The sequence below is a fragment of the Oncorhynchus mykiss genome, chromosome 25 (assembly GCF_057628025.1).
Source record: "Oncorhynchus mykiss isolate SJ-2025 chromosome 25, ASM5762802v1, whole genome shotgun sequence".
Taxonomy (NCBI): domain Eukaryota; kingdom Metazoa; phylum Chordata; class Actinopteri; order Salmoniformes; family Salmonidae; genus Oncorhynchus; species Oncorhynchus mykiss.
The window spans coordinates 59,294,267-59,308,106 of NC_143046.1; the positions used below are offsets into that span (position 1 = coordinate 59,294,267).

Genomic DNA, 13,840 nt, shown 5'->3' on the forward strand with positions numbered 1-13,840 from the left:
GACCTCTCAGTAAAGGCATCAGTCATCCAAAAGTTATACTTGCATCCAAAATGGTTCTCTAGTAAATTAGTAAGAATGTTCAAGAATGGCCTTTTTCCCTTTATTCAGATTACAATGGCTCACTTTCCATTATTATGTATTTTTTTAAACAAGCCTTAGAAAGTTGGTTGCAATTTCAGTTTAATACACCTGAAAAGACAACAAATAAAACAACAAATCTACTTATTCATAAAACATTTTTTTTCGATCATTTAAAAAAAAAAAGTATAATTTCTGTAAATGATATCATAAATAGGACTGGTGGAGTTATGTCAGCTAACAGAGACATATCGAAATGTTTGCTCTACCCAAAATTGCAACCGACTAATTGCAGCATTACCAAGTGGAAGGGGAAAAAGTAAGGAACTTGTCTGTCGGCCCTGCATTACAGACCAAAAATGGTTAAAGAAAATTGTGCTAAATAAAAATATATACCAATTTCATTTAAGGACCAAAAGATTGACAGCTGTGCCATATAAATGGCTAAATAGTTGGGAAGAGATTTTCGACGCACCGATTCCATGGCACATGGTTTATGAATTGACACGCAAAACAACGCTGGATTCAAAATGTTTTAATTAAAATTATTATACAAAATTCTTGCAACCAATAGAATGTTATATATATGGGGGATACAATCTTCCCAGCTCTGCAGATTTTGCTGCGAGGAGGTACAGTCATTAGATCATTTATTTTGGTACTGTCCATACGTAGCTCGTTTTTTGGTCACAGCTCCAGGAATGACTGAAGAATTGCAACATTTACCCAGAACTAACGCTGCAGATAGCAATACTGGGTGATTTGAAAAGTCAAAGTCAATCGATCAATAATATAATAATTACTTTAGCAAAAAAATGTATCTTTAATTTACAATCTGTAGAAGCTATGAGAATAGAAAAGTTCAGTACTTTTGTGAAGCACAGTCGAAAAAATATATTGAAAATAGAAATCCAAAATGGATGGTGTTGAGAGATAGATGGGAGGGGTTGAATGGAGCTGAAGGGTGGGACTAATAATAACAAGATAACCAATGTAAAACATACGGGGTCTGTAAAATGTATATAGGTTCAGAAATGTTGTGAAATAGCACAGTTACAAATAGAAAACAAACTGGATGGACATCAGAAATAGAGGACGGACTAAAAACAAACAAAATATATACATTGTAAAATAGATTGTGTCTGTAAAATGTGTATAGTATGTATAAACTGAAGGTAGAAGCCTAAGTGTTATTGTTTACTAGTTTACACCAATTGGGGGAGGGGTGGTAGGGTTTGCGAGGAATAATAAAGGTGGATTCTTAAAAAAGTGTGTATGTGTATGTATGTATATATATGTGTATGAATGTTTATATATATATATATATATATATATATATATATATATATATATATATATATATGGGTATGTGTATGTATGTATGTATATTGATATATTTACTCAAAAAATTTGGATGCATTGGAAACAACATGGGCCAGCATCCCTGTGGAACGCTTTTGACAGCTTGTACTGTAGAGTCCATGCCCTGACAAATTGAGGCTGTTCTAAGGGGAAAAGGGGGTGCAACTAAATATTAGGATGGTGTTCGTAATGTTTTGAACACTCAGTGTGTGTAGGCTACCTGTTTGAGCTTCTGTTAGACAGAGGCTGTGCGGTCTTTGGTTTGGTCGGGGCGTGAGTGGGGGTGGGCATTCTATGTTGTTTTTCTATGTTCTCTATGTGTTTGGCCTGGTATGGTTCCCAATCAGAGGCAGCTGTCTTTCGTTGTCTCTGATTGAGAACCATACTTAGGTAGCCTGTTCCCCCCTGGTGTTTGTGGGTAGTTGTTTTCTGTTTTGTGTCTGCATCAGACGCAACTGTTTCAGTTTAGTTCGTTCTCGTTGTTGTTTTGTTAATCAGTGTTCAGTTCCATTAATAAGAGTATGAACACGTACCACGCTGCACTTTGGTCCTCTCCAACAGCCGTGACGATCACCAAGACCTGGAAATAAATCTACACTCTGAGCACTTCAACCTGCCATGCCTTCTGCTGATTACAGGCCCTTACCACTGCTACAAGGTCTATATTTTACAATTACATAATCCAAAGGTGTTGTAGACGAAATAATGAAAAGGGCTGTCTGGTAGCCTCAATAAATAGACAAAGATTTGTAGTTGAACAAATAATTGCACAAATATGTATTTAAAAAAAAATTGAGACTGGACTTGAAAAAATTTGCGCGACTTGGACTTGACCTGTTCTACTTTGGACTTGGACCTTGTGATTTGCTTGTGACTCGAATAATAGTGACTTGGTCCCACCTCTGGTTTAGAGCTCAGATTATTGTTTTGTTTCTATGGTTGTAAAGCAATCTTGGGTCCTTGAAAAACTCTATACTGTATAAGGCCCATGTATTATTTGAAGAGGATCCGCAATGAATCACATCACATTCCAAGGCACGAGCAAATCCTCGAGCACTATGAGCACATTCATTCGTAACCGTTCTTGGATGATTGAGAGATGAATGTCTTCACACTGTAGATCAGCACTATTGTGACACTGAGCACAGAGAATCTTGCAATTAACTGCGTTTAAATGGCTGTCGGTGAGATACAGAGTGTGGTTGGGAAGCTAAATAGGAACAGGAACATGAACAGGAACATGTATTGTGAAAGACGGAAGTGTCTTTTAACGTAGCACGTGTGTAACGTGAGTGGTAGCATGACAATATCTCAGCGTAGTCAGATTGTTCCTCACACAGTATGTCACTGTACATCTCTACAGCTATTTGACTATTATCCATTATAAATGGCTACAGTACTTGGGTAATATAGTGTAGTTACCAAATGCTTTACACAATTTGTCTTTTCGGTCATGTTTATCATTCTTATCAAACAGAAGTCATGACAGTCATGATAATACCGTGTGGGAGCTGATTCTCGATGTGCTTGCAAGCAGGATTCACTGGCTTCATGTTGACCTGTTTTAGGCACATCCGTGTTGATGTGGGCACAGATGTGAGATGCTGTGTACAATGTGTCTTAGTATCTCTAGCCTTGGGTCTGATAAGGATTTGATCAGTGCTTTAGATCAGACAAATGCAGTTGTTAAACACCTACACGTGCCTTGATGTACTCTCGGTTACAACAGAAAATGGGGTCATTCACAACCAACGGATGTTCTCAAGCTCTCAGACATGTTTGTTTCTCAGTAAATAGGGTTTGCACTCCGCAGTTGAACACTTTCACTGCTGTATGTGTAAAATAGGACATGTCACATTGAAGCTACAGACAATAGTTCACAGTTACTGTGATGTTTATATCTTCTCTTTTTGTCATGGACTTGACTGTACATCATGACATTCAATAATTAAATCATGATAGAAGGCCTACTATTTTCTGCAGAAATATAATTTTTCTCCACAGGTGATAAACATGGAGGTGCGTAATGCGATGCAAACAGATGAATATGATTATGACCCAAAAGACTACACTGAAGGTTATCCTGATGAAAGCGGAACAGAATATATCTGTAACCTGAATCTCAACCGTGATATGGAGATAGTCATACAGACCTACGTCCATTCCTTCATCTGTGCATTCGGTCTCTGTGGCAATGCGTTGGTGATTGTCACATATGCCTTCTACAAGAAAGCCAAGACCATGACGGACGTGTACCTCCTGAACGTGGCTGTGGCAGATCTTCTGTTCATCGTGACCCTGCCACTCATCATCTACAATGAGAAGCATGACTGGAGCATGGGCTCAGTGGTCTGCAAGGTACGGGTTTGGTGCAGTTCCTAATAAAGCTCCTGATGTTTCAATGTCGTTCATGTTACAGTGAAGTCAGAGGCAGATGTCAACATTGCATGGAATTATAAGAATATGTTCTTCATTCTCTAAGGCCCTACGAGGAGCCTACAGCATCAACCTGTACAGTGGCATGCTCCTGCTGGCCTGCATCAGTGGAGACCGCTACATCTCCATCGTCCAGGCCAGGCGCTCCTTCGGCCTCCGCTCCCGGACCCTGATCTACAGCCGCCTCATCTGCACTGCCATCTGGGCTCTGGCCATAGCCCTGTCTATCCCCACAGTCATCTACAACGAGCGGGTTGAGGAGACCAACAGGTTGGGAGAGACTATAGCCGTGTGCCAGGCTCAGTTTGAAAGTAACAAGACCGCCCGGCTGATAAAGGTGCTTGTACCCAGTCTGCAGATGACCATGGGGTTCTTCCTGCCCATCCTGGTCATGGTCCTCTGTTATGCCAGCATCATCTGGACCCTCCTGAGGGCCCACAGCACCCAGAGGCACAAGGTTCCAGTATCCACCAAAGTTCCAGTCATAGAATTAGAATGTTTAATTATAAGAATACAGTCAATGTTTCTTATAGGGTCAATTAAGTTTCTTGTTGTTTCTTCTCTCACTTAAGGCAGTGCGTGTGGTCCTAGCTGTGGTTGTGGTCTTTATTGTGTGCCACTTGCCCTACAACATGGCCCTGCTCTACCACACAGTGGCTCTGTTCCAGCAGAGGGAGTGTGAGGGGGAGAAGGTCATCCTCACCACCCTCACCACCACCAGGAGCGTGGCCTACCTCCACTGCTGCCTCAACCCCATCCTGTACGCCTTCGTCGGGGTCAAGTTCAGGAACCACTTCAGGAAGATCCTGGTGGATCTGTGGTGCCTGGGCAGGAAGTACATCTACCCCTCGGGTCGCTCCTCACGCATGACCTCTGACCTCTATATCCCAGCTCGCAAGTCCACTGACGGATCCAACAATGAGAATGGCTCCTCGTTCACCATGTGAAGATGGGAGTAGGTTGAGATTGCCTCCAACTACAGGAAGTCCAGTAATGACTGTTATTATGAGCATTTGATTGATGCTGTAGCTACAGTACATGGTATTTGTATCATGGATGCTGATAATTATGTATTGAAATTGCTCTAATAACCAATATTCCTCTTTGCTTATCAATGCCAATTTGTTTCACAGCATGATACTGCTTTTTGTCAAAATAAAGCCAAGAATTGCTAAAACATAAAAACAATAGAATAAAAATGTACTGGATGCAATCTAATAGAATGCAATGACACTGTGTATTTAAAGTAAATGTATTTGTCTAGAAAATATCTCATCTCTCTTAAAAATAACTCTAAAATAAAAATAAGCATTCACTAGTTCCATGGGATGTTTTGCATAAACCAGTCTTTCAGTAAAAGTAATTTGGTGCCAAAGGGGAGCTTTCCAAATGAAAGTGTATGTGGGGCTACGGAGAGATACAAATGGTGCAGTTTGAGGCAATATGGTGGAGAGTGATGCTGGAGATGGCAGTGTGAGCAGGTGTGATGTTGCTGTTTGTATGTGTAAGTTTTATTTTGTATTGTTATTGTTAAAAAATATGTATACAGTACCAGTCAAAGGTTTGGACTCAACTTCTCATTCAAGGGTTTTTCTTTATTTGTACTATTTCTACATTGTATAATAAAAGTGAAGAATCCCAATTATGAAATAGCACATATGGAATCATGTAGTAACCAAAAAAGTGTTAAACTAACATATATTTTATATTTGAGATTCTTCAAAGTAGCCACCCTTTGCCTTGATGAAAGCTTTGCACAAATCTTTAACTGTACTGGTTACATGAATTCAGGTTATTTCCAGGGATACACAACATCCTGAAATATATGTAGATATCTTTGTTAGAAATAATACTATATTTCCCTTGACGGAGTGTTGCTGAATTTAATAAATGCTTCAACTTACCCCACTCTCCCCTGAACCTTGGAATACAGTATACTGTGTAGTATACTGAGCATAGTACTCTCCCTTCTCTGAACCCATAATCCCTACGAGACGCATTAAGACCTTCCACTTTATTTTCTTAACATCCTGTTTTTTGTTATATTTATAAGCTTTTCAGGTAAGACACTTTTCAACAACAAAGAGAGTTTTGGTTTGAGCAAAATTAGAGGGTAAGAGAAAATAAAACAACTTCAGACTAAGTTTCCACATGAAAGCGTTCGAGGATGAGCAGAGTCAATAGGCATAGATAGAGTGGAGGAAGGGAAGCTAAAAGTGGAGATGACAACGCAGCTGTACAACTGTGGTATAATTCTAATGAATTCATAATAGGAGAAGGTCTACAGTATTTGTGTCACAGACTGTAATGCTCTTAAACATCTAATAAACCCTAATGATGACACACTTCAACAAAATCTAATCATATAGACAGTCACAGCATCCTTAGGCTGGTTGAGATACGTACTCATTGTGAAAAGGGTATTTTTGGCTGATTTCAGGTTTTCATGACAATCAGTGAAATCATATGGTGTATTATATGAGGTACAGATTCTATCACAGTGTATTATATTATATATATATATATATATATGGAAGCTAGCCAGAAGCTAGCCAGTTTACTGGCTAACGTTAGTATTCAGCTAACCATGGTTGGTGGTCATCAGCTATCCTTTAGCTCGAAAATCTATCGTCAGTTTTGTACAACGCGACTCAGAACAGAGCATACCTATTTGCTCTCCATATCCCCGGATTTCTACCGCAAGCTCTGGACATTTACACCTGGATCTTGCAGCTACTCGCTCTGCAACGCAGAATTTGTAAGGACTGGTTGAATGAAACAGACAGAGGCCCAGCTAAAATAGTCAAAATGTTTATTCACGAGAGGGCTGGTTCGTTGTACAAAACCATTCATTTTATACTAGCTCCTTACGCACATACTTTCGCACACAAACAGACTCCTTACGCACATACTTTCACACACAAACAGACTCCTTGCGCACATACTTTCACACACAAACAGAAGGTATCCTACGCACATACTGTCCCACTACCCAGCCGACAAAGATTAGGGGAGGCCGTGAGAATCACTCCCCGTCCTCCATCAAGATAGGGAGACCGTGGGAAGTACTTCCTGTCCTTTCCCCAATCTCTCAGAGGCCCCTGGCCAGGTCAGCAACGAATTCTGTTAAGACAGCCTGTGTTTAAGATACTATAAAGACATATTGTACAGATCTATTGCTTTACCCTAATTCTGACTAAAACTACACATTTATTATAATTTCACTGACCAACATTTATTATAATTTCACTGACTAAAACTACACACATCATTAATAATAATTTTATGATTCTAATCAATTTCATACAAATATATGATTTCAGGGTGGAATATTCTAATCATTAATTTAAACATTTAAATTCCATCAACAATATCTCTCTCATCATCACTCAATGCCTAGGTTTACCTCCTCTGTATTCACATCTTACCATACCTTTGTCTGTACATTATACCTTGAAGCTATTTTATCGCCCCCAGAAACATTATTTTACTCTCTGTTCTGGACGTCCTAGACGACCAATTCTCATAGCTTTTAGCCGTACCCTTATCCTACTCCTCCTCTGTCCCTCTGGTGATGTAGAGGTGAATCCAGGCCCTGCAGTGCCTAGCTCCATTTCTATTCCCCAGGCGCTCTCTTTTGATGACTTCTGTAACCGTAATAGCCTTGGTTGCATGCATGTTAACATTAGAAGCCTCCACCCTAAGTTTGTTTTATTCATTGCTTTAGCACACTCTGCCAACCCGGATGTCCTCGCCATGTCTGAATCCTGGCTTAGGAAGACCACCAAAAACTCTGAAATCTCCATCCCTAACTACAACATTTTCAGACAAGATAGAACGGCCAAAGGGGGCATTGTTGCAATCTACTGCAAAGATAGCCTGCAGAGTTCTGTCCTACTATCCAAGTCTGTACCCAAACAATTTGAACTTCTACTTTTAAAAATCAACCTCTCTAAAAACAAGTCTCTCACCGTTGCCGCCTGCTATAGACCACCCTCTGCCACCAGCTGTGCTCTGGACACCATATGTGAACTGATTGCCCCCCATCTATCTTCAGAGCTCGTGCTGCTAGGTGACCTAAACTGGAACATGCTTAACACCCCAGCCATCCTACAATCTAAGCTTGATGCCCTCAATCTCACACAAATTATCAATGAACCTACCAGGTACCACCACAAAGCCGTAAACACGGGCACCCTCATAGATATCATCCTAACCAACTTGCCCTCTAAATACACCTCTGCTGTTTTCAACCAAGATCTCAGCGATCACTGCCTCATTGCCTGCATCCGTAATGGGTGCAGCGGTCAAGCAACCTCCACTCATCACTGTCAAACACTCCCTGAAACACTTCAGCGAGCAGGCCTTTCTAATCGACCTGGCCCGGGTATCCTGGAAGATTATTGACCTCATCCCGTCAGTAGCCTGTTTTTTTATTATTTTTAAATGCCTTCCTCATCATCTTTAATAAGCATGCCCCATTCAATAAATTTAGAACCAGGAACAGATATAGCCCTTGCTTCTCTCCAGACCTGACTGCCCTTAACCAACACAAAAACATCCTATGGCGTTCTGCATTAGCATCGAACAGCCCCCGTGATATGCAACTTTTCAGGGAAATTAGAAACCAATATACACAGGCAGTTAGAAAAGCCAAGGCTAGCTTTTTTAAGTAGAAATTTGCTTCCTGCAACACAAACTCACAAAGGTTCTGGGACACTGTAAAGTCCATGGAGAATAAGAACACTTCCTCCCAGCTGCCTACTGCACTGAGGATAGGAAACTGTCACCACCGATAAATCCACAATAATTGCGAATTTCAACAAGCATTTTTCTATGGCTGGCCATGCTTTCCACCTGGCTACCCCTACCCCGGTCAACAGCACTGTACCCCCCACAGCAACTCGCCCAAGCCTTCCCCATTTGTCCTTCTCCCAAATCCAGTCAGCTGATGTTCTGAAAGAGCTGAAGAATCTGGACCCTTTCAAATCAGCCGGGCTAGACAATCTGGACCCATTCTTTCTAAAATTATCTGCCGAAATTGTTGCAACCCCTATTACTAGCCTGTTCAACCTCTCTTTCGTGTCGTCTGAGATTCCAAAAGATTGGAAAGCAGCTGCGGTCATCCCCCTCTTCAAAGGGGGGGACACTTGAAACAAACTGCTACAGACCTATATCTATCCTACTCTGCCTTTCTAAGGTCTTTGAAAGCCAAGTCAACAATCAGATTACCGACCATTTCGAATCCCACCGCACCTTCTCCGCTATGCAATCTGGTTTCAGAGCAGGTCATGGGTGCACCTCAGCCACGCTCAAGGTCCTAAACGATATCTTAACCGCCATCGTTAAGAAACAATACTGTGCAGCCGTATTCATTGACCTGGCCAAGGCTTTCGACTCTGTCAATCACCACATCCTCATCGGCAGACTCAATAGCCTTGGTTTCTCAAATGATTGCCTCACCTGGTTCACCAACTACTTCTCTGATAGAGTTCAGTGTGTCAAATCGGAGGGCCTGTTGTCCGAGCCTCTGGCAGTCTCTATGGGGGTGCCACAGGGTTCAATTCTTGGGCCGACTCTCTTCTCTGTATACATCAATGATGTTGCTCTTGCTGCTAGTGAGTCTCTGATCCACCTCTATGCAGACGACACCATTCTGTATACTTCTGGCCCTTCTTTGGACACTGTGTTAACAACCCTCCAGACGAGCTTCAATGCCATACAACTCTCCTTCCGTGGCCTCTAACTGCTCTTAAATACAAGTAAAACCAAATGCATGCTCTTCAACGATCGCTGCCTGCACCTGCCCACCCGTCCAGCATCACTACTCTGGACGGTTCTGAATTAGAATATGTGGACAACTACAAATACCTAGGTGTCTGGTTAGACTGTAAACTATCCTTCAGGACTCACATCAAACATCTCTAATCCAAAGTTAAATCTAGAATTGTCATCCTATTTCGCAACAAAGCATCCTTCACTCATGCTGCCAAACACACCCTCGTAAAACTGCCGATCCTACCGATCCTCGACTTTGGCGATGTCATTTACAAAATAGCCTCCAATACCCAACTCAATAAATTGGATGCAGTCTATCACAGTGCCATCCGTTTTGCCACCAAAACCCCATATACTACCCACCACTGCGACCTGTATGCTCTCATTGGCTGGCCCTCACTTCATACTCGTCGCCAAACCCACTGGCTCCAGGTCATCTACAAGACCCTGCTAGGTAGTCCCCCCTTATCTCAGCTTGCTGGTCACCATAGCAGCACCCACCTGTAGCCCGCGCTCCAGCAGGTATATCTCTCTGTTCACCCCCAAAACCAATTCTTCCTTTGGCCGCCTCTCCATCCAGTTCTCTGCTGCCAATGACTGGAACGAACTACAAAATTCTCTGAAACTGGAAACACTTATCTCCCTCACTAGCTTTAAGCACTAGCTGTCAGAACAGCTCACAGATTACTGCACCTGTACATAGCCCATCTATAATTTAGCACAAACAACTACCTCTTCCCCACTTTATTTATTTATTTTGCTCCTTTGCACCCCATTATTTCTACTTCGCACATTCTTCCACTGCAAATCTACCATTCCAGTGTTTTACTTGCTATATTGTATTTACTTTGCCACCGTGGCCTTTTTTGTGTGTTTTTTTTTACCTCCCTTATCTCACCTCATTTGTTCACATCGTATATAGACTTATATTTCTACTGTATTATTGACTGTATGGTTGTTTTACTCCATGTGTATTTCTGTGTTGTTGTATGTGTCGAACTGCTTTGCTTTATCTTGGCCAGGTCACAATTGTAAATGAGAACTTGTTCTCAACTTGCCTACCTGGTTAAATAAAGGTTAAATAAAAAATAAAAAAAATTATGTGCATTATAAACTATAGCTATAAATATGGCAGAAGAATAAAAAATGTGCTATATAGCACTACAACAGACTTCAAGAGTATAGAAAATGCTTTGAGCTTTTCAGTCACACAGTTCACCTCTTATCTTCCTAAGAGAACAACATCTGTAGACATGAAACTGTCTTCGAGCTGAGCTGTGAGCAGCATTGTTTAGGTGGCTATGTAGCTGTTGGATAATTACTGCAGTAGGCGAAATCAGGGTCACACAGAGTGATTTTTGGTAGTCTTAAACAAATCTACTTTGAAACAAACGTATACACCTCACACACATGGTTATAGGCTTAAAAAAAGAAGACACCTGTACCATGTCAGAAATTGTCACGGATCCCTCAGGGAACTTTCATTACGCACACCTGTCCCCTATTCCCACTGATTAGTACTTGTATAAGTGTGCCCTTTTGTTCCATTGGGCTGTAGATTATTGTTACAATGTCCTTTGGTGTGTGTGAGTACCTGTGCAGTGTTGGTTTGGATTTTGTGCCACTTGTATTGTGCAGATGATTACGGTTTTCGTCCCCTGTGATAATCATTGTGCGATTGTGAATTTATTTGAGGTATTCCTCGCTCTTTTGTTTGGGTTTCAACCCTGTGTTTTGTATAGTGTTTGTTTGGTCTTCGTCCCTGTGCCTTTACACAGCACACCGTAATTTGGGTGAAATAAAAAATCCCATTACGCATTCCTGTGCCTGTCTCCCAAATCATTCATACTGATGTGACAGAATAATCGACCAATAAGGGCGACAACGGGAATGGCCCGTCCGACGATGCTGAGACTGGTCTGTCCGGCGCCGCCACAACTTCAGCAGCTACAACTGGTCCGTCCGACACCGCCACAACCGGTCCGTCCGATGCCACTGCTACTGGTCCGTCTGACGCCGCCGCAACTTTGGCAGCGACAACTGGCCCGTCCAATGACGATGCAACTTCGGCAGCTATATCGGGTCCTGTTCAACCCGCACTGCGGTCCAGTGATCATCCTCGAGGCCGGTGTCATTGCGCTGCACAGGCGGGGGTACTGTCACGGATCCCTTGTCTTCATTCCCGTGCCTTTACATGGCACGCTGTAATTTGGGGTAATAAAAACCCCTATTATGCATTCCTGCACCTGTTTTCATACCAACTTGACAGATATAGAGTTGAAATGTATTCAATTTTTTTCATCCCAATATTACACGTTATATACAGTACATCACAGAAGACTGAAACACAAGATTTCCATTAGTTATTTTTTTATTTTATTAATTGTGAAAATTATTAATAATCCCCCTTTGGGGCCAAAAGGGGTGCTTTTGGTCAGTGACTGCAGGAACGAGACACTGTTGCCCCCCTTTTCTGACCTACACTACACTGACACAGACCTCCCTACACTGACACAGTTGCCCCCCTTTTCTGACCTACATAAGACTGGATTTGAGTTCACAAAGATCAAAATCACAACACCACATGCAAGAATCTTGATCGAGTGTAAAAGACACTGCTGAAACCATTGTATGCAACATGTGTTGTTAGGGCCCCCTTGAACACAAAGGTACATTTTTCACATAACTCCCTATGATGATTAACAAGAATTAGAGGGTCTTCACACTAACTAGACTTTTCGCAAAAATAACCTTGACAACACATTTTACTGCAATGTAAACTTGCAAACTAGTCACAACTCAAACGCTACATCCGGAGGAAGCACAGGAGAATAACCTGACAGTTGCCCCCCTCTAAGCAGGGCAGTGAAAACAGTTGTTTCGTTGAGCCAACAGTCTTACATGTAAACATGTAATAGCTGAGCCATGTTTTTGAAACAGCTGAAATGTACAGACATTTTCCTTCTTTTTGAGACTTGCTTTATTGAGTTTTAACCTGATGAAATTGAAGTAAAAGCCTGTTACATTCTGAAATTGTCATCATATCTCAACGGTGTAGTTTCTGCTTGACTGCACTGAGCCACCGATGTCCAGGAAAGAAGCAACTCACTTGCTTCGTAAAGAACAGGTGTAGACTAACAGTGAAATGATTACTTATGCAGAGAGAGATTTTTTAAATAATAGAAAAACAATAACACAAGGAATAAATACACAATGAGTAACGATAGCCTGACTATATACACGAGGTACTAGTGCCAATTCTATGTGCAGGGGTACAATGTAATTGAGGTATGTACAGTTGATGTCGGAAGTTTACATACACTTAGTCATTAAAACTGGTTTTTCAACCACTCCACAAATTTCTTGTTAACAAACTATAGTTTGGGCAAGTTGGTTAGGACATCTACTTTGTGCATGACACAAGTAATTTTTCCAACAATTGTTTACAGACAGATTATTTCACTTATAATTCACTGTATCACAATTCCAGTGGGTCAGAAGTTTACAAAGACTAAGTTGACTGTGCCTTTAAACAGCTTAAAAAATTCCAGACAATTATGTCATGGATTTAGAAGTTTGTGATAGGCTAATTAACATCATTTGAGTCAATTGGAGGTGTACCTGTGGATGTATTTCAAGGCCTACCTTCAAACTCAGTGCCTCAATGCTTGACATCATGGGAAAATTTAAAGAAATCAGCCCAAAAAATTGTAGACCTCCACAAATCTGGTTCATCCTTGGGAGCAATTTCCAAACACCTGAAGGTACCATGTTCATCTGTACAAACAATAGTATGCACATATAAACACCATGGGACCACGCAGCCGTCATACCACTCAGGAAGGAGACGCGTTCTGTCTCCTGGAGATGAACATACATTTTGTGAGAAAAGTGCAAATCGTTCCCAGAACAACAGCAAATGACCTTGTGAAGATGCTGGAGGAAACAGGTACAAAAGCATCTATATCCACAGTAAAGCGAGTCCTATATCGACATAAAATGAAAGAACGCTTAGCAAGGAAGAAGCCACTGCTCCAAAATTGCCATAAAAAAGCCAAACTACGGTTTGCAACTGCACATGGGGACAAAGATCGTACTTTTTGGAGAAATGTCCTCTGGTCTGATTAAACAAAAATAGAACTGTTTGGCCATAATGACCATCGTTATGTTTGGAGGAAAAAGGGGG

The 13,840-nt window shown here is 41.4% G+C and overlaps 1 protein-coding gene across 1 annotated transcript; it reads left to right on the forward strand.

The window, feature by feature from the left end:
* Positions 1-1,758: 1,758 nt before the first annotated feature.
* LOC110505380 (C-C chemokine receptor type 6-like) lies at positions 1,759-5,779 on the forward strand. The gene is made up of 4 exons (XM_021584561.3): positions 1,759-2,098; positions 3,445-3,798; positions 3,923-4,333; positions 4,449-5,779. Exons 2-4 carry the CDS (start codon positions 3,454-3,456, stop codon positions 4,821-4,823), a joined length of 1,131 nt encoding a protein of 376 aa, XP_021440236.2. The 5' UTR covers positions 1,759-2,098; positions 3,445-3,453; the 3' UTR covers positions 4,824-5,779.
* Positions 5,780-13,840: the final 8,061 nt, after the last annotated feature.

Excerpts from the sequence above, each read along its gene's own strand:
- LOC110505380 (XM_021584561.3), top strand. The coding sequence starts at position 3,454 with ATGGAGGTGCGTAATGCGATGCAAACAGATGAATATGATTATGACCCA. Across the intron at positions 3,799-3,922 it reads TGGGCTCAGTGGTCTGCAAG|GCCCTACGAGGAGCCTACAG; the intron begins GTACGGGTTTGG and ends TCATTCTCTAAG. Across the intron at positions 4,334-4,448 it reads ACAGCACCCAGAGGCACAAG|GCAGTGCGTGTGGTCCTAGC; the intron begins GTTCCAGTATCC and ends CTCTCACTTAAG.